General features: G+C 27.9%; 1 protein-coding gene across 1 annotated transcript in view; it reads right to left on the bottom strand.

The window, feature by feature from the left end:
* LOC135924337 (phosphatidylinositol-binding clathrin assembly protein-like) overlaps positions 1 to 21,150 on the bottom strand; it is a gene marked incomplete at its 5' end in the record, with an annotated part of 57,873 nt that overhangs the window by 22,458 nt on the left and 14,265 nt on the right. Inside the window, 3 exons of the mRNA XM_065459395.1 lie at positions 268 to 370; positions 11,634 to 11,709; positions 12,683 to 12,825. Of these exons, the coding sequence (XP_065315467.1) occupies positions 268 to 370; positions 11,634 to 11,709; positions 12,683 to 12,825 (322 nt within the window). The remainder of the gene's footprint in view (positions 1 to 267; positions 371 to 11,633; positions 11,710 to 12,682; positions 12,826 to 21,150) is intronic.

The following is a 21,150-nucleotide window of genomic DNA, read 5'->3' as shown; positions in this document are numbered from 1 at the left end:
ATTGGATAACATTAAATATTTGCCAAGATTTCATTTATTCCCAAGTGAAATAATCTACTTTTACGAATAAGAATAAATTGAAAATTAAATTCCTAAATTATAAAGATTAGAGCAAAATCGGAGATTTTTGAAATCGAACTACATTTTGTTAAATTAATCAGTTTCTAAATCAATGTTTCTATCAAAAATTCTAAAATACCGAATAAGATATTCTTCGATTGTATATATTTTTGACTATTTAAATTTTTTTTTTTTAAAATACCGTACCCTCTTTTAATTTTGCAAAAATCAAAGCCCATATGCCTGTAAGTAATAGCCTTTTCGTTGAGGTAATTCGAATACTTCTTGACGAATAGCGACATATCGTAACCTTAACAAATGATAAAAAATGATAGGTATAAAATAGTAGTAAGAGAGACCTGAACAGGTGATTGTTTAAGTTTCTGTAAACAATAAAATATCATGTGATAATATAATGGAATCACTTTCAATAGTATTTCTGTGTGCTGAAAATGATTGGACATTATGTAAGAAAAAGATTAAACTAGTATGGCGAATCGGTGTTTTAAGTAACCAGGGGCTAATATTTTGTGTTAACTGAGTCAATGTTTACTATTTGTTGTGAACGAGTAAAAGATAAGGTAGGGAAATTACCTATTACAAATAGACCTAGTAAACAAGTAACACACGAACAGGCCACATACCACATTGCAATATCATTTTGTTAGGAATAGTGATAGCATCTGCTAATGGGAAATGTGTTCGTATGATTTTTACATTGACTCCTTGACTAATGTAAATTCGTCTTGAGACGGTGGTTAAAGGAGTTCAATATAGGGGAATCAAGATAGTAACGGCATCGTGTATATATTGAGATTTAACGCCCTATTGTTAATCGTTGGCTCTAAACAATATCAGGTGGTATCTTAAAGACGAAATCTTTTAATATTCCTGTTGCGCCATTGAATAGGCCATCGGAAATTAAAATGTTTGTTGTAAGCATATATTTTTATAATAATTCGAAATATTCTAATGAAAGACCACAGGTATTTTGTATATTTAAAAGCTCCTTCTGAGCCTTTATATGTTGGGAGTAGATGACCAGGAAGGTATCTATATCCAGAGGAAATAGTTTTCGTAATATTTCCTTGTAATAAGACGGAGTTGTTAAAGGCTGTTACTTATGGCATTTTTTGAAAATAAATGTTAAATATTTGCGGGTAAGGTAAGAATAAATGTTTGGTTTATTATTAAACATAATCTAAATAAATAACACCGTAATGCATTACTTAAATCACTTGAAAGTATATTAAATTCTTGGGGGGGTTGTGTAGGGTATACAAAAACAGAATGGAGTGTTATTCCTCATCGCATGAGCCGCTTTACCAGTTGGTGCAAAAATTAATAAATCTATGTTTAATTAATTGGTATAAAGCGAGAATTAAAACGCTCTTACCTACTCCTGCATGACCACTAACAAAAATATAGAAGGAAATGCTAATGGTAAATAAAGATATGGCATTAATTGTTCGATTATGGGAATATATTAAAACCCAATACGCATTTTCAGGTAGTGAGATTGGAAGAGTACTTTCGCGTTATGTCATTTTATATATTAAATTATAAGGGGTAAATTTCAACTACATGAAGACTAACAAAATTATAGAAGGAAATTTTAATGGTAAATAAAGATATGGCATTAATTGTTCGATTAAGGGAATATATTAAAATCCAATACGCATTTTCAGGTAGTAAGATTGGAAGAGTATTTTCGCGTTATGTCATTGGGAGAATTGTTTTCAAAAATTGATCTATATCAGCTAGTGGATTATCATTTGTATTAATATTTAAATCTACTATATTATCGTATTCTAGAATCTAATTAACATCAGTTGTTAATTGTGAGATATCAGTTTAACCTTATTGGTGGTAATAATGGTAATTTTAAAAATGTATAATGCTGAAAAATTTGAAGCTTCTAATGCAACCTCATCTCGCCATGAAAAATATAAAAGAATATGTTCTCGGAAATATAACTTTTTTGGAGTGGATTAAAATTGCAAAACCGTAAAATTAGCTCTTCTCTTCAACTACGCAAAGAACCACTATTGTCTTTCATTACCTAGCGTAGTTTAAAAAAAAGTAGTATTATAAACATTCCTGTCTATGTTGATTCAATAGTATTGGCAATCCCTCGAGCTATTGATGAAACACGTATTACAACTTTATAACTTAAAAGACGCCTTTGTTATAAGCACCATACAATTTTTTGTATCATAAAATAATTATAGCTGCTCGCTATAACTTACTACCCCTTTATACAAAGCTATAGAATTTAATAGTGTTTGGGTTACCCCTCAGATATACAAGTTATATCTCAATAACTTTGCTAATACATTAGAACATTGACCATCTGGCCCGGAAGCTTTTGATATATCGTAAGAAATTTTAATGCACTCCAACAAGAATTATAATATTATCGAGGAGCATATTCTTTTATATGTTCATTGGCGAGATGAAGTTGATTTAGAACCTTAAAATTTTTTTGCACTGTATAGTTTGAATCTTACCATTATTACCACTATTAAGGCTAAATACTTTAAAATTAAGGCTGATATCTCAGACAATAACTGAGGTTAATGAAATTCGATAATACGATACTATAGTGGATATAAATAATAATATCTATATACATTAACTAGGATAGATAATATAGATATTAATATATGGATATCTCTTTTAGAAAACACCTCTTCCACCGGCATAACTCAAAGATACACCTTCCCCATCTTACTACCTGAAAATTTGTGTTGGGAATTAATATATTCCCCCAATTTTGAGCAAAAAATTTATCTAATGAACGTCAAGTCTTTTACCTCTAGTGCTCAGTTGTCCTATCATTTTATTAAAGGTAATGGAGTAGGCAAAAGCGTTTTAATAAAAGCTTTGAACCAATCACTAAAACGAATATTTAGACTAATAAATGGACTAATTGACCTTCCTGATATATTAGTTTGTGCAACAACTGAAAAAGTAGCTCATGCAATAAAAGAAATGACCCTCCTCCATTCAGCCTTTTGTCTATCTATAATACAACTCCTCCAAGAAACTATACTATCCAGTGATATACGATGTTACTTATTTATATTATGTTTAAGACACAAAATTTTTACCATACTAATTGTCGCTCAATAAATATTTATGAATTCTGCCCCGTTGGAATATTATTGTATTAATTTTCATCAATTAAGCCCAGGGATTACCGTTACTAATAATTATCGCTAGTCCGTTATGGGAGTTATTTAAATATTACGAATTAAGAACTGCGCCAAAAATTTAATATAGAATTTGCTAAAGCTCTTAGTCGTCTGTCCACCTGCTTTACCATGATTCCTTCAGATTTATTAATGTTTCATGCAGATGTTATCCCGACCAAAAGTTTATTCCCACTTTACCGGTAAATATTTTACATTTATTTTCAACAAATGCCCTAGTAAAATTTAGCAACTCCTCCCTTTTACAAAAAAAACTACGAAAATTTGATCCATACTAGTCAACTGTACTGATTCCCAACATATGATGATAGCTCAGAAGGTAAAGCTTATAATTTAGAGGGTACATGCTTACAATAAGCATTTTAATTTCCGATGGCCTATTCAATGGCGCAATAGGAATAATAGAAGATTTTGTTATTAAAATACCACCTGATATTGTTTGGATCCAATTTGCTGATCCTAAACAAATGATAAACACTGAAATGGCCCGGTTATAACAAAATATTTGCCCCTTGTTTTGTTACTTAAACCAGATATTCGCCGTACCAGTTTAGCTTTTTTCTTACAAAATGTCAATCATTTTCTGAACACAGAAACGCTATTAAAGTGATTCCATTATATTATTTGTTGACATACAATATTCTTTATAATCATATAAAAGATTTTGGCCACATTGTCTTAAATAATGATCATTTTCCAAGAGGTGCTGGTGGAATAACAATATGTTACAATAATTCTATCACGCAGTTTATGTTTAATTCAGAAAATGTTTCATATCGTTGTAAATCCAGCCACATTAAATTTCCATCGTACCTAATTTATTCCGCGTTATGGATATGTGCTATATATAATAGCCCTATAACATCTTTATATGAGTAAATACAATTCCTTGAAAGTCAAAATCAATTATTAAATAACCCAATGATTATCCTTGCTGGTAATTTTAATATTAATCTCCACGTTAATAACCAATTGAATAAATTTCTTTAGCCACACTTTTCTTTAAACCTTGTTATAAAATTCGTTTATTACATATATAATATGGTAATTCGTGTGTGACATATCTATCGCAATTCGTATATTACATATCAATAATGTCAATCAATGATATTTATAACATTAATAATAATTATATCTCATTAATAACATAACACTTATGATTTTACAACTCCTCAATGAGCCGATTTGTAGGTTTCCTAGATCTTTGTGATTTCCGCGTTTCTAGTTTTCCGTTACTTTCCACATTTTCCAAAATCTCAACTATTTCCGACTCTCTATTTTTTTTTATTTCCTTCTTCTCTCTCTGACTCCATATTTTCTTCATTTTCTTCCTCTCTCTCTGACTCCATATTTTCTTCTTCTCTCCCAGACTTCTCCATTTCTTTAGGTACCTCCCGTTTTCGAAGTTGATCCGCATGCTTTCGTAACATTCTAACCTTGCTTTCTGCCAAATAAGAATATCCACCAGTTCTGGATTTTATAATTCCTTCTCTTAACCTGAATTTATTTCATTGTGTACCCATAAGGGTTGTGCAATCTCGAATTCCCTCATTTAACTGTGTTCATCATGCGCTGTTATTTGTCGTATATTAGATCGTTCCATCTCATCCCTAACATTTGGATGTAACCAATTTAATCCATCTTTAGATTTCGCCCCAACAATAATTTTGCCGGTGAACGTCCAGTTGATTGGTGCTCGCCCATTCTGTATGCTGTCAAAACTTCTCCCATAGCTTCCTCTGGCTCCCTAATATCTTTCCTAGTGGCAAAATATCGACTCTTAAGTGTTTGTATTGTTCTTTCAGCTAACCCATTCGTTTTAGGATGGTAAGGTGTTGAATGTATTAATTTAATATTTTTCTCAAAACAGAATTTACGAAATTCCCCAGAAATAAACTGAGGACCATTATCTGACACAATTTGTCTTGACGTTCCAAAACGTGCGAACCATTTTCTTAGAGCCCTGATCATTGTCGTAGATGTGGTCTCTTTCATCAACTCGACCTCAACCCAATTAGAATGTGCATCAACTCCAACTAACCATGAATACGAATCAATAGATCCCGCGAAATCCAAATGAATGCGTTCCCATGGCATATTAGAGATGTTCCAACCGGTTACTTTGACATGGCATACATTGACGAACATGTTGTTCAATGTCTTTATCGCAATTAGGCCACCAACAATACATGCTAAAGATTGATTTTATAGCATTTATTCCTGGATGCCCTCAGTGTATAATAGTTAATATTGATTTCTTTAAGGCAGTTGGAATTACCAACTTTCCATTCCATTTAATGACATCATGATCTACTGACAATTCCTCTCTACGATTATTAAAACAAACAAACTCTGCATCAATTTTCGCATCAAACCCCACCCATCCTCGCTCAATGTTTTTAATTACTTTTTTAAGCAATCTATCATTCCTTGTTTCTTTCTGGAGTTCAACTTGACCAGTACAAATTTATAGCTGTTTTTGGTCGTTATTTGACTCTATACCTTTCTAGATAATGTATCAGCTACTATATTTTCTTTTCCTGGACGATATTCATTATCAAAATCACATGCGAACATTTTCCATGCCCAGCGCGTTAATAGACTATTGGATATTTTAGGTAGTTCCCGTTTATCACCAAATAAATTTCCGAAGGGTTTGTGATCTGTTCGCAATATAAATTATCGTCCAAAAATAAAAGTATGAAATTTTTCCATTCCAAACAGGAGAGCTCGTGCCGCTTTTTCCATTGGTGCATAATTTTTTTCTGACTCCAATAATGTTCGCGAAGCAAAGCGATAGTTCTGCTAACACCCTTTTTCACTAAATGACACAGCACAGCTCCAAAACTAGTGTTGGGGGCGTCACATTCCATTATAATTGACAAGTTTAACGAATGCGGAATTAGCGTTTTATGTCGACAAAAGCTGTTTTATTTTATCAAATACCTCTTGTTCCCTGACAGACCAACCCCTGGAACTTTTAATGCTTGTTAATTTATGCAGTGGAGAGGCGATACGATGCAGATGTGGCAAAAATCTCTCGTGATAATTCACAAGTCCTAAAGAAGATCGTAATTGGTGTATATTCTTAGGAGTTGGTATCCTTCGAATAGCATCTATTTTTCCTTCCGCTGGGTGCATGCCATTTTTATCTATTACAAAACCTAGAAAAGAAATTGATTCTATTAAAAAAAGTATTTTGGCCCATTTTGATACCGACCTGATTTGATTTCATTAATACTCTTTTTTTACGTTATTCAAATATTCTACATCATTTTTTCCCGTTATGATAATATAGTCAAGGTATACTCCAGTCATTTGGCAGCCCTGTAATAAATTGTCCATATATCGTTGAAAAATGGTCGGCGCACTAAAAAGGCCGAAAGGCATACATTGATATTGGAAGTAACCAATATGGGTTGATTTGGTTAAGTATTCTTTTGAACTCTCTTTTATTGGTAATTGAAAATAGACATCTTTCAAATCTATTACCGTAAATTTCCAACCATCTTGTAATTTGGTGAAAAGATTATCATCCGTTGGTATTAAATGATAGTCGTATAAAATAAATGGGTTTAATGTCACCTTAAAATCCGCACAAATCCTGATTTCTCTATTTGTTTTGCGTAAGTTTACTGTTGGAGTCTCCCACGTCATAAGAGTTTTTGTTGGGTCATCTTCAATATTCCTGATTTAACCAATCTATCGAGTTCCATTTCAATTGGTTTTCGTAATGGAAAAGGTACTCTACGCGCTGGCCATGATTTCGGCCTTGCTGCCTCACTCAGGTGTATGCTAACTTCCATATCATTCACTCGTCCTGGCTTGTCAAAAAACACTGAAAAATTCTGTCGTCATGCCAGCAATTTGTTTATCGATTGTTATAACATCTTTACTTGTGATACTTCGTATGGTAAAGTCCAATATAGGTATGTCATTTGAACGGGTAATCACAATCGGTAGATCTACTCATCTTTTCAAGTCGCACCCTTACCATAGTCTCACCAAGTACGTCCAGCGGCTGGTTACCGTAAACTGACAAAGGATTTGTTGGTCCAAGCTTAGGTCTGCCAATTTCATCCCAATATTGTTTCCCAATTAGCGATACCTGTGCGCCCGTCATAATCAAATTCAATAGGTACTCCATTTATCCTTACAGATATCTCAGCACTGTTTCTACCAATTTGGGAAATGTTATTAATCGAATCTGATGAGTCATTGTCATCTTGGTGCATAGCATGTAGCTTACATCCCTTACAGTATTTTGCATAGTGCCCTACCTTTTGGCAAATGTGACATTTCACCCTTGATGCAAAACATTGAAAAGAGAGGTGAGTTCTTCCACATCGTGAGCGGTCATTGTTTTTACCATATCATTTTTGTTAAATTTACTATTATCTCTATACTTAAAATTGTTATAATTATTATTATTGTAATAACTAAAATTTCCTTTTTCTTTATTATTATTATATGGGTACTTTTGATTAAAAAAATTTCCTTAATTATTCTTTATTTGTTCCTTAGGTTTATTGACTTTTTTTTACCATCATATTTGTAACTTAATCCTCATCTCTTTCCATTGCCAAAGCCATATTTAAAACTATTTGAAAACTCACCCTTTCTCCCATGTCATTTATTTCATCTGGAAATCTGGTGCGAATATCTTTCTCCAATGCACCCATTTTGATTCCAGCCACCATTTGATCTCTCAATCTCCCATCCAGGTCAGATTCAAATTTACACTCTGTGCCAATTTTTTAAGCCGGCCTGCAAACTCAGCAACTGCTTCACCTTCCCCTCTTTCTATTCGAATAAACTTAATTCTTGGGCTGAATAAAGTTGAAATAGGCTTAAATACTTTTTTCCCACTTCAATTATCTCCTCATAATTAAGTTCCTTCAAGATTCTTGGATATATAAATGACGTCATCTCTGCCAAATTACTAATCCCCATATAAGCAAATAATATTTTTTTTCTTGGTTTCCTTATTTATTAATATTCCTCTAATCTATATATTCAATATAATCTTAAAAATTGTTTTGTTTATCAAAGTTATCAAATTTAATTTGTCTAATATTATTTACTTGATTAATATTATTCGTTTCACTTGATATATTCATTTCACCACTAGTAATTGGTTTTTCTTCTTTATTCATAATTAGAAATACTTCGCCAATATAAAATTCGTTTATTACATATATATATATATATCAATATGGTAACTCGTGTGTGACATATCTATCGCAATTCGTATATAACATATCAATAATGTCAATCATCATAATAATGTATTGTATATGATATTTATAACATTAATTATATATATTATATCTCATTATAACACTTCTCTCCCCAAAACGCTCTACTATCTTTTCTGGAAACAAATTAGACGCTATTTTTGCTACGCTTCCTATCCTTTATCAGGAATTTTACAGATATGTTCAAGTTTATATAGATTCCACCAGACTATTCTTTACAATATAGCCTTACACAATTCAATCACTCCAATGTCAAACTATTTAGCGAAAGAAAATCCTTTAAACCCATATATAGATTGAGTATATTAGAAAAAAATATTTTGGTGAAAACATAAATTATTTCATATCAATCTTTTCCTAAATTATTTTTGCCCATAGCAAAATATAAGGATAATATATTAATCATTAGGTACATTAAACTGTAGCTTCTTTCTTTAATGAATTCTATTCATCAACGCGACGGCTCCCCCTCCCCTATTGACGGCGTTGAAGGAGAGTCTTTATTTAAAAAGTTTTTATATATTTTGCATATAACTAAACCCTTATTTTTATTAGCCTCAAATATATTTACCAAAAAACCAACTTCATATTCGACAAATACTCTGATCCATGATGTTTAATTATTCACTATTTTATGCCTAAAATTATGTTATAGAAAACATCTCCATATTTACCTAATATTAAAGTATATTTCTATATAACATTGTGTTTATTTTACCATTTGTATTCAAACCTTTTTAGAAGTTTCCATTAAAAACTCTTCAAACTCAAATAAATTTTTTTTATATAAATCCTTATATAATACAAATTCTTCAGCAATATCTATCCCAACAGTTCTTGTTACATAAAATAATTGTATAGAGTCTGTATTATGCTAAGAAGACTAAGATACCTTTATCATCCATTTCAATTCAGGTCCCTGTACCAGTAATATTATGCTTTTATATTTCTGCCCTTTCATTTTAGTGCATGGTAAAACATATATTTGTTGTCAATTTAAAATAACAAATATTAAACGAAATCTCAAATAGACATACCCAATCCAACAACAAATCACACAATCATTATATCAAGTCAAAAATTATAAAAAATATTTATTTATATCTCTTTATATATTACCTTAATCATGCCCCTTAACGGCATCTATCATAAACGTTCCCCTCAAGTTCCCTTATTACTAATATTCGTTAATAGATATAATACTAATACACTTTTTATTAAAGAACCAAATATTATGTCATAATAACAGATTTTCCACTTTCACGGTATAAAATTATCGCTGCCCAAAACTTAATATTAATTTATAACCCAAATATTAAAATTTCTAATAATAAATCAAACATCTCTAACATTCATTTTGTAAAGTAAAATTATTAGAATTATTGGGTTTGTTTTGGGTGTAATGGAAACAGACAAATATTACTCCAGCACCCGGTATACCCTTATTTAGCCACTCGGAATCTTCCTGCCAATCAATTAGTAATCCCAAATATTGAAATTACACCATCATTTATAATATTAGCTAGAGGTAATCACATATATAAGTGGTTATTAGACCCCTATAATCCCATTCCATATTTCCATTGCGCGCGTTCCTACGCGCCCATTTTTGCTCTATGCTCTAAAGATACCCTAACTCAAATAGCACATTTACTTTCATTGTATAAATTATTGGTTTACACATCTACCTTTTGGAAAACATTAAACGAGCCATATCCAAATTTTATTTCTTAGCCATTTTCACCTCTGGATATAATTATTTCCCAAGTCCCACGCGATCACTTCCCAAAAGTCTACAAGTCATACTCTCTGTGAAACTAAGTGAGAGAGCAAGAGCAGATAAGTAATCGATGGGTTTTATCTTATTTTACTATATTTTGCACTACATTGTAAATTGACAAATTTTATTAAATATGATTTTATATACTGAGTTAATCCTGAAATGAATTTTTTAATATAATAAATTTTAAAAAAATCATTTTAATTATTGTTTAAATTTAAGGAAAAAAATCTCTGTTTATTTCAATTTTTCCTTATTTAAATAAATATCAATATTATGATGCTAAGAAAATTTTCATAATTTATTATATTTAATGGTTCTTTTTATGAAAATATTATTTTTGTCAACCCTAAAACACATATTCATCATTATATAATGCCAAGCCAATTTTTAAGCAAAGAGTCTTTCTTATTGTTTCTTCATAATAACATGTGATTTTTTGACAGCAAATTAGTTCCAACAGATAAAAAAACCTTACACAGGCAGTTGATGTACCTTACTAATTACACTACTTATTATTACTGAATAATTTAAATATCCAAATAATTTGATTCGAATAAAACGAATTATTCATCTAATATTAAAATTATTCGTTTTTTCGAATCGTATAATTGTTTATTAGTTCTCTAAGAAAAAATAATTTACTATTCGTACCCAGTACTATTCGATTAGTTTTTAATAGGCATACCGTATAGTATATCTTATATAGTACATTATTTGAATAAAGTTTATTTAAATAATGTGATTTCAATGTGTAAGATGATGATAAATGAGCTGGATATCCATCCATTATTTTTTTTTACTCTATTTTTTTATATAATTCATAATATTCATTTATATCTAAAATTGGCAATAAAATCTAATAAAATTTTTCTTAAAATTTAATTCGAATATATAAGTTATATTTTAAATGTGAATCGATTTTTTTATTGATTTTTAATATAATATATATAATAATTACTTCAAATGAATTGTTGAGAGAAAAATGGTTTTGTTTCACAATATGTTTAATTTTGGCACCAGTTTCAAATAAAATAGGTGCGTAGGTTAATAAAATTTAATAAGGTGTTGATTGTGTTGAGAGAAAAAATCTCTATTTTTTAAATTAGACAATTTTATGGGAGATATAGATCACTAAGTAGCGGGTTCAAAAATTGAGTTCGATTGATCTTCGAGTCCTGTCTTTTTCTATTATTTAGCCAATCACTTTAGATTTTAAATTGTTTTACCAAACAATAGGAATTCCCTAATATAACAAGTCTTATAACCACTTCATAAAAAAATAATTATTCAAAATAATTTTAAAAAAAACACCATTACCGGCTGAGGTACTACGATCCAAAAAATTGCTAAGTTGAAATGCACAATTATTGGTGGCCAAATATTGAGTAAATCGCTGGAGATAAAATATTAATTATAGCATAAATAAGGTTATTAAATATTTAGAATACAGAAAAACAATTGGCAAAAAATACCTGTTTTAATTATTAATAAATATTTTTTTTAGATAATTTCCTAACTCAAATCCCATCTCATACATTCATCTCTATATTAACTAGAACTTGCCATAAAACCCATCCGATATCTTTATTGTTTTGGGTTATTTTATGATTGCATGTATATTTATATAATTTTTTTATTTTATATATAATTTCATATTATAAATTAAGAAACTAATTGTTGTAACTTGTAGTAATATTTTAAAAAATAGTTAAAAATTTTACCCTATTTTTTGTTATATTATCTGGAAAAGGCTTTTATATATCTAAATTACATTCAGCTAGTGTAAACAGTTTAACAGATTTTTGAAGGCTAACTCAAGATTTTAGCCAAAGTAAATTACCCAAGTTTGGAGATTTTATTTCTATTATTTGGTTAATATTTTAGCTAAACCCTTGAAGCCGTTTTTAAAAATCAGCGAAATCTAGCAAAACTATATTTAGTTAGCTATAAACATTATCCGTATTTTAAATGAGAAGATTTGGAGAATAAAAAATAATAAAATACACTTCATCATTCGCGAATAGTTGATTTTTTTATTAAAAAATAATAGTGGTTTTTAAGACATAGGTTCAAAGATATATAGTAAAAAAAAATCAATATAAATATCGATATCGGTTATATTGTAATGCCAAATCAAATCGGTAAATGCGAATATAAGGAAATGTATCATATTATTACTGTAAAAAATTAATTAAGATTTATGGAATAACATGTTTAAAAAAATTCTAGGCAATTAAGAAGATTTTCTCACCTATCTTTACTGCAATAGGTGCGAGAAAAATTTTATCATTTTTCTGTACTTATTCGTTGTTGGTTTTTTTTATTCCTACTTTTCTCTTATCAATTTAATTTATATTATATATTACCTCGTTACCGTAACACATAAGATGATGAACCGATATGAGCGATTTGTAAACTACCACCCAATTGCTGCTCATGCTGCGATCTATCAAATGATTGGCCATTTGGGGTATCGAGATGTTGGGCTCATTGGTATAATTCACCAAATCTAGTAATGAGTATAACATAAAACATTTAAAATGAAGAAGCTGTAATGTAAGAAATGCCATTTATAATTAAATATTATTTATAAACATATGCTTATAATAACTTGAACATTATAATTTAAATGAACTGTCAAACCATTATGCTATGGTGTGTGTTGTTACTTTTTTGATGAACTATATAACTAGTTACAATTTGTAAAAGATAACTTTAGCCTGCAAAGTTAAATTTTTGGGAATGGGGAACGTAACTAGTTACATTTACATTTTTTATTCTATTATATGTTAAATAAAAAGATAGACAATTTTAATAAATTGTTAATTTTTTTAAATTAAAATTTAAAATAAATCTTGTTTGTAATTCTTTCCCACCAGTTATATATGAAATTTGTGATAATATTATTGTTTAAAATTTTTAAACAACTTTACAATTTAATTTAGGTGAGAAATTTATTTTTCGATTTAAGGTTATCAAACTTCTTGTATTTTTGTAAATTAAATTAATTATACACTTTTAATAGAATATAGTAATAAGATTTTGTTTGTATGTAGTAGAAATCTTCAAAGCCCGATCCGTCCAAAATCCAACTCGCGGGTCGGGAAAAATTTAATGGGGCAGGTCGGGAAATATATACATAAAAAATTAATGTACTGCGATAAACAATTCATATATATAAATCGGACAAGAGATCTCAGATTTTCGTGAAATTATAGGCCAACACAGTCATAAAAATTTGATATGTTTTTAAATTTCAACCTAATATTTTTGATTTTGATGAATACTATTTAAATTTACGGATTAACAAGATACATATTTCTATAAATTTTAAGGTCTATCTAACTAATAAACAAAGAGTAAATTCACAAAAAATTACACAAGTTATTTATGATAATGAATATGGGTGTACCTATACTACTTTTTGAAGGCCGATCCGATATTCCAGATATTAAATTGATATCGGCCTAATACCGATCCGATATCATATCTAATTTTGTATTCTGTAAAGATACCAATGGTTTTAATGTTTAATATACTTTTTATTAGTATAACATTTATAATCTAACTATACCATAATTTATATCATTTAAATATATTATATAATCAGTTATAGTTTATATTCAATTAGCAATTCTAAAAGTTTATAATTAATTATTATTATTAAAAAAATAAACATAGAATTGGATTTCGATTTTATTTATAAAAATAAATGATTTTAGATATAACTTTTTTTTTAAATTTATAACATTTTATTTTTGTTAAAAACGCCATTTTTTATCAGATCGGATCGGAAAATTTTATAATATTTGCCGATAACCTATATTTTAAAATGGATGAAATATCGGCCCGATCCAATAAAAAATATCGGTACATCCCTAATAATGATAATATTACAAATATACACAATACAGATATCAAAATACAATTGATTTATAACTGTTTTTAGCCTTAGAGTAGAGATAAAGAGCCTTTAATGGACATTGTTGAAAAATTAGATATAGATATTAATGTGTTGCCCAGTAAATTCGTCTAAAAAATAATGGCCCTGGCCGGGCCTGACTTTTCGTAAAATTTTATTGGGCTGGACCGGAAGTTTAAAAAAAGGTCTATCCCAGCTATGCAGATCTTTGATATAAACTTAAAATTTTTTTGACAAAGCAATTATTTATTCCTATTTGAGAAATAATAGATAAAATATAGGTAGTAGGGTTAAACTTTCTGAGTTTTTAGAAAATTTTTAAAAATCTAATCATTTATAACTGGCCCTTTTTTTTACTTTAAAGGACCTGATTTTTGGAAGAGTACCTGACCTACTATGTGAAAATAAGAGAATTTTGTCGTAAACCTTTATTGAACTATCATATTATACAAATTAAAAAAACATGGCAAAATTTTCTAAAGTTCTCAAGGTGAACACTACTGGAATACGATAAAAATAAATTTTAAAAACGCGGGTTATAGATAATTTATGTTTCAAAAATCTGCTAAAAAACTATGGTCTATGGAAGCATAGTCCCTTAGTTTGCTAAACTTCTAACATATACAAAGAATGATAAGATTATTTTTTTTCTTAAAACTACTTTTGTCTAATGCACTAAAGTTTAATGTAATTATTAGAATTGGGTAAATTTTAAGGTAATTATGCTATGTAACTAGTTATATTTCGAAAGTAACTTTTTAGTATAACTAATTACTTTTAAAAAATAACTTTAAAAACACTAGCTATGATCGCCTTCAAATATTATTCGTCTATATTCATTTGTCCATCCTATTCTTTTAAATTAACAATAGTCTGCTTATTTTATTTATATTATTATATCAATTTCAGAGTTTAAAACGATTTTCAAAACAAAAAAATCTGAAAATACTTTTGATATCTGAAAATTTTTTTATGAAAAGATTTTTTTGAGAATGTTCAAAAACAGTATTATTTTGATCAAATTTACACAAAATTAAAAACTTTATTGTAAAAATCTTTTGTGATTATTAGCGTTAATAAATCATTAATGATTAAATCACGAAAAATTTTATTTTTTACAAAATATCATCAATTTTGTGATCTTCAAGGATTATTTTCTTCAAATATATTTAATAGAGAAAATTTTGGAAGAAAGATAGCAACAGAAATATAAAAATATGGGGGTTTTTAACCTACTTAAAATAAAGGACGACTAAAGAATATCAATTCAAAAGAGGGTAAATATTCTTAAAAATGGGCATGTCATTTCTTTGAAATATTTTCTTAATGAATTTCTGTTTTCACCTCTCAAATAAGATTTCAAGGGAATGTTACTTTAAAACATTTTTAAAAATCAGTTTGCATCATATAATTTCATATAGTCTAAGAATAACCCATTTATTATCAATAATAAAAGAGAAAAAGATTAAATTCAGCTTTAAAATTCGTAAATTGCACAAAAGAGAATGGTGCAAAATCTTTAACGGCTCAGGTTCGGTAAATTATAATGGTTAATACCGATTTCGTTCAAACTTGGTTTGAATCCCTGATAAACCAAATTAATAAAGCTAATCAAAAATCTCTCCTTAAATTATCATCTTTTAAGTATGTAGAAGGTATAGTTGGGTAATTACTAATTTTTAACAATGGGCCAACCCGAGTTTTTAGCAGAAAACTCTGGTCTCGGGGTTTTTCTTAAAAATATAGCAGCTCAAATTTGTAAGAATAAAACGCCTTAATTTTAATGAAATTTCAGCATGTACTTATAGATTAAGCCAAATTAACCGACATTTAGCCATTACACATTTAGTGTACTAATATTTTAATTTTCAATGTCTCATCCATAAGTTATAATGCGTAGATAATTTAAAATACTTTAAAATACAAAAATGATAGGAAGCTTATATATTGATATCGAGCCAAAAATTTAAAATATTGGTTTTAAAGGCATTATTCCTTATGAAACTGATTATAATAAATTCCATTTTATATAAATTAATAGTAAACGAATAATTTGTTTTAGACATAAACATAAATCTCTTTTTAAAGAATCTTCGATTTTGTATAAATTTTGTTAAATCGATAAAAATATATAATATGGTAAGAAAAAATAAAAGATTGTATTTCCTTTTGCCATAAAAATTGAAAGAATATAAGAAATTTGATAAATAAATTTAGGTTAAAAATTGCGTTATATCTATCTTTGCCTTTATACCAAAGGTTATTCTTTGTGGCATTGAATTGATAAGATTCTGGCACATATTCTTGTAGATATCCATATAAACTCTAATTTATTCTTCATATAATAATTTTTCTACATCGCTGTTTTCTAAGCTCTCGCTTGACCCCATGTTTTCAATAGAAAATTTGGAAATAGGTAACTAATGAATATTATGATCCTTAGAAAGTTTTTGTGGGTTTGGATTTGCTGGAAAATGTTATTTGCTTCATGACATAATACTGTATTAATGCATCAGTGTTTCTTCGAGGATATCTTGATATTTAACAGCATTTATTATATTTTAAAAAAATACATCCCAGGCTTTTTGCATTCATACAACACCATTCCATTATACCATCTGGAAACTCAATGGTTTTTAAGTAATCAAGATAGAAAATTCCTGATTGATTCTTATAACTCAATAAGGTACATACACACTACCAAATCTTGTTTATTTTGTTTTCCCTAAGCTCTTTTATCCAAATTATTTATTTTTCCCAATTTAATTTTCTTTTTTTTGTCGTATTTTTAAAAAAAATTTTTTCATCAACCTAATTAGGCGTCTGCGTTTGGTTACGCAAAACGCAAACAATGTATTTCAAATGTATCGGCTTACAATTTTTTAAACATTAATAAAAACGCAAATTGATTTGCTTTTTTCGAAAACGCTCAATTAGGTCACACTATTAGGCTATAAAAATTAGCATGACGTAAACAAAATTTCAGGTAATTTTTCTTCTCTTATGGAAATAATAGCCTATAATCTTCGTTTTAGTTAATATGGAAACCTGCCTCTCAATTGCAGTCAAATCATATTTTTAAAGAGATATGCCTATTAGATAGCCATAGAGGTATAGATATTAAAAATGTGATGACTGGTAAATTAGTACAGAAAAATTTACGGACAGGGGAGGGGGACTTTTTATAAAATTTTCCGGCGGACCAGACTTTTCGTAAAATTCTAAGGGCTGGACAAATATTTTAAAAAATTATAATGGGCCTGGCAAAACATTGAGAGATCGAACCGAGTTTGGCGCACCCCTAATATACAATTAAGCTGCATTCATATCAGAGTATAGTGATGTATTTAATTAATCACGGTATGTCTCATCGCTAGATACCGCACTCTTTTGGCGCTTAATATAAATGCGGCCCTAATGATTTAATAATCAAATAGGTAGATCGGCATTCATTATTTTTACATTTCTAAAAAAAATCAATTCCTCTTTTTATATTATATATTTTTTTTTGAAAAATGTAAAATTAGCCAATTAATTTCTATTAAAAAATATATAATAAATCTTCCTAAAAAAAGGGTTATAAAACAATTTGGGTTCTTGATATACTTTTTTTTTTACTTTTCATTCTTATTTTTCATTCTTTATCTTACTTTATTTAATTTGTGTCTCTTGTTCTTTCATTCGTATAAATCTCTTTAATTTGTTTAGATCTTGTTCTTTCCTTATCTCTCTTCCTTTTTTTAGAGTGGAGTGTGATAACTGTATCTAATGAAGTTATAATAGATATGGAATTGATCTATAAAAGAAAAAACCGTGAATTAATATAAAAAAAATTTCAATCCGAAAATTTTGGGATAAAAAAATTTTGAATGAAATATTTTAAAAAAAATTTATATTCAACTCACAATTTTTCTTTAATATAAACGAAAATTATATTTTTTTGATTGAAAATTTTATTCTATCGATTGACATTATTTTCTTTCAAATAAGTCAATTGAATGAGGAAAATTTTATAAGATATAAAATATTTTTTTATTTCCGCATAGATCTAATTAAAAGTTAATCATTGTTTATTAGTATGTGAATCAAAATTTATTATTTCAAATCGCCAATTGACTTAAAAAATTTCGAGTTCTATTACCACATATATAAGTTTTATATTTTATACAAGTGCATTACTAATTTATAAAGCCAAAGATAAAATTCGCTATTTTAAAAATAATTTTATTTCGTGCATAGATTATAAAAATCTTTAGAGAAAAAAATCGAATCAAATATGGCAATAATGAATATTTTTTAATGACCGAACACTAAAAAATTACAAAAGTATTCTTGTAATTTTACTATTATTTTATATATATTTATATTTTGGTGGATTATTTTATAATTTTAGAGGATTAGGTATTTTATTCTTATATTCCAGTAGCATGAAATGTATAGTATGAGAAGATAAATGTCAAAATCATCGGAATCGCGATGTTTGCTTAAATTTAAAAGTGCACATCTCAATAGCAAGGATATAAATTGTAATTGAAATTATCCAAAAATAAAGCATTTTGACAATTACTTTATAGCGCCATTCCTTGTTAGATTGATCAAAAAAGATGATTTTTGTGGGTACCCTTGATATTTGAGTTAAATTTTGTATAAAAGTTAAACTAGTGTTAATATTTTAGCATGCTAGTTCGTAGACTATATCAAGAGCAAAAGTGGTGTTGTTGAATGCCATAATTTGAGTCAAAAATGCCAACTTCAATATTTTAGCCAGAAAAATATTGACTAAGTCTCGAGATACCGCTAATTAATGTCCAAACCTTTTTGCGGCATCTATGAGCAAAATCTTCAAGCTTACGTAATATTTTTCTGGAGAAAATAGCTAGCCTTTTGAAAATCGGCTCAAATCGAGCTGTTTAACAAAACTCCAAAGTATGATAAATGACCTATTCTTCTTATCAATTGTCATTCAATTAAAGATTTACTAAAAACTATTGAATTATAAATAATGATTCAATATTTAAGTAGTATAACCGGGGTTATATTGTCCATAAAAAAATAAGGTGCTATAAAAAAAATAGATGAAGGAAATTTTCCAAAATGTTTAAACGTTGTTTTATTCTTTCGATAAAAATTAATATTTAAGAAAAAAAACTTTTAGTTTTTTTATTATTACAAAATTTAAAAAAATAAAAATTAAGAATTAAAATATCCGGGGTACCTATTAACTTTTCGCGTTGTGAGTCATAGCGCTTCTTTATTTTTAGATTTTTTTTAAAAAAAATATATAAAAATGTTAATTGTAAGTAAATTAAAGAAAATAAATGATTAAATATGTTAAATTTACCAGATTAATCTATATTATATATCATCAAGAACTTTTCACAAAACTGACATATAATTTACAAAAAATAGGCCCTAGCTAGACAAACATATGGCTTCTAATGTTCTTATGAATTTTGTTTTTTTATTCAAAATAATCCTTGTTAAAAAATAATACTGCCCCGTCAAAACCTGCCCCAGGTCTTGACAATTAATTAAATTAAAGATATTAAATTACCATAAATATTGTTAATATTTTTATACATGATAAAATTTAATTTATTTTATCATTTAGAATTTATATTAAATCTAAGTAAAATTTATAAAAAAATTAAAAATATAAAAATTAAAGTTACTTTTGACGTGTTAAAATTTAAATTCACATTTAGAGCAATTTTGTGTGAAATATTTTTAGACCTACTAAAGCACCTTATTAAAATACATATTTGGGTCAAATTTCAAAACTCAAAGTTTATTCATTTTTAAATTATTTGAGAAGAAATTACCTGCCCGGGATATCACTATTACCGGTCTCCCATTAAATATTTTCATTAATCATTATCCTTATATCGAATATTATCAACTCCATAGTCAATCAATAATAAACGAGGATTGTAGACGTATGATTAATGATTTTTTTGTCTTCTCTTATTTTATTAAGTTGCCCAGATTCCAAGAGCATCTTTAGGATATATGTATTATCAAGCAGAGGAAAGTCGCTTGCCATGTAATTTTTCAAAATTATCCAAAATGTATCATCAAAAGTAAAATTAATTATTAATAATTAATCCTATATTGTGGCAAAAATATTATTATAACTGTTACAGAGGTTGAAAATGAAAATTAAATAATAGAAATAATAAATATATTATAAGAAATGTCAATCAATTTGGATTTTTATTTGTTTTACTTTTAGGGATTGTTTTTATTAACGGATTTTATGTGTTTTCCATATGATTTTCTTTTTGTACTGATTTTTGGAATGATGCATACTTTTATTTATATGATTTTTCTTTTGATATTGATATTTGGAATAAAGAAGAATATTGGAAATAAAAACCATTTTTAATAACTCCAAATCATTATTGGTAGCATTTCTATCAAATTCTTCTAGTGATAAATATATTTTTTTGTAAAATAAGAATGTTACCCAAATTTGCCAATTATAATTAGGATTACTAAAAAATTTAGGACAGAGAGTTCAAATTATTTAAAATTAATAATATTTTTTAAAAAAATGTATAATAGGGAACGTGAATAAAATCAGGAAATGTATTATATCATTACGCAACTTGTCGAATTTAAGCTCTTATAATATTTACCATCTGAAATCTGACGGCCAATTTGAGTAAACATTTAATCTCAAATTTTCTTTAATTATTATTAATATAATTATATAACTGGATTAACTGGAAAATTAAATGATTTCCAAGAGTCATAAAATCTAAGAATCGGGTGTTATAAGTATCTACAAAAAATATTTAAGAATGGTATCAGTATTGGCAGAAATATCAAATTGTACATCTTCAATCATTTTATTATTTTGACTGTGAAATGGTAGTGTTTAACATAGAGCGCTAAATGTAGTGAGTTAAT

Source organism: Gordionus sp. m RMFG-2023, chromosome 2, assembly GCF_954871325.1.
Source record: "Gordionus sp. m RMFG-2023 chromosome 2, tfGorSpeb1-WG-v2, whole genome shotgun sequence".
In the NCBI taxonomy this organism is placed as follows: Eukaryota; Metazoa; Nematomorpha; class Gordioida; order Chordodea; family Parachordodidae; genus Gordionus; species Gordionus sp. m RMFG-2023.
Note: the sequence above shows the minus strand (reverse complement) of the source record. Positions and strands in the feature narration are given on the sequence as shown.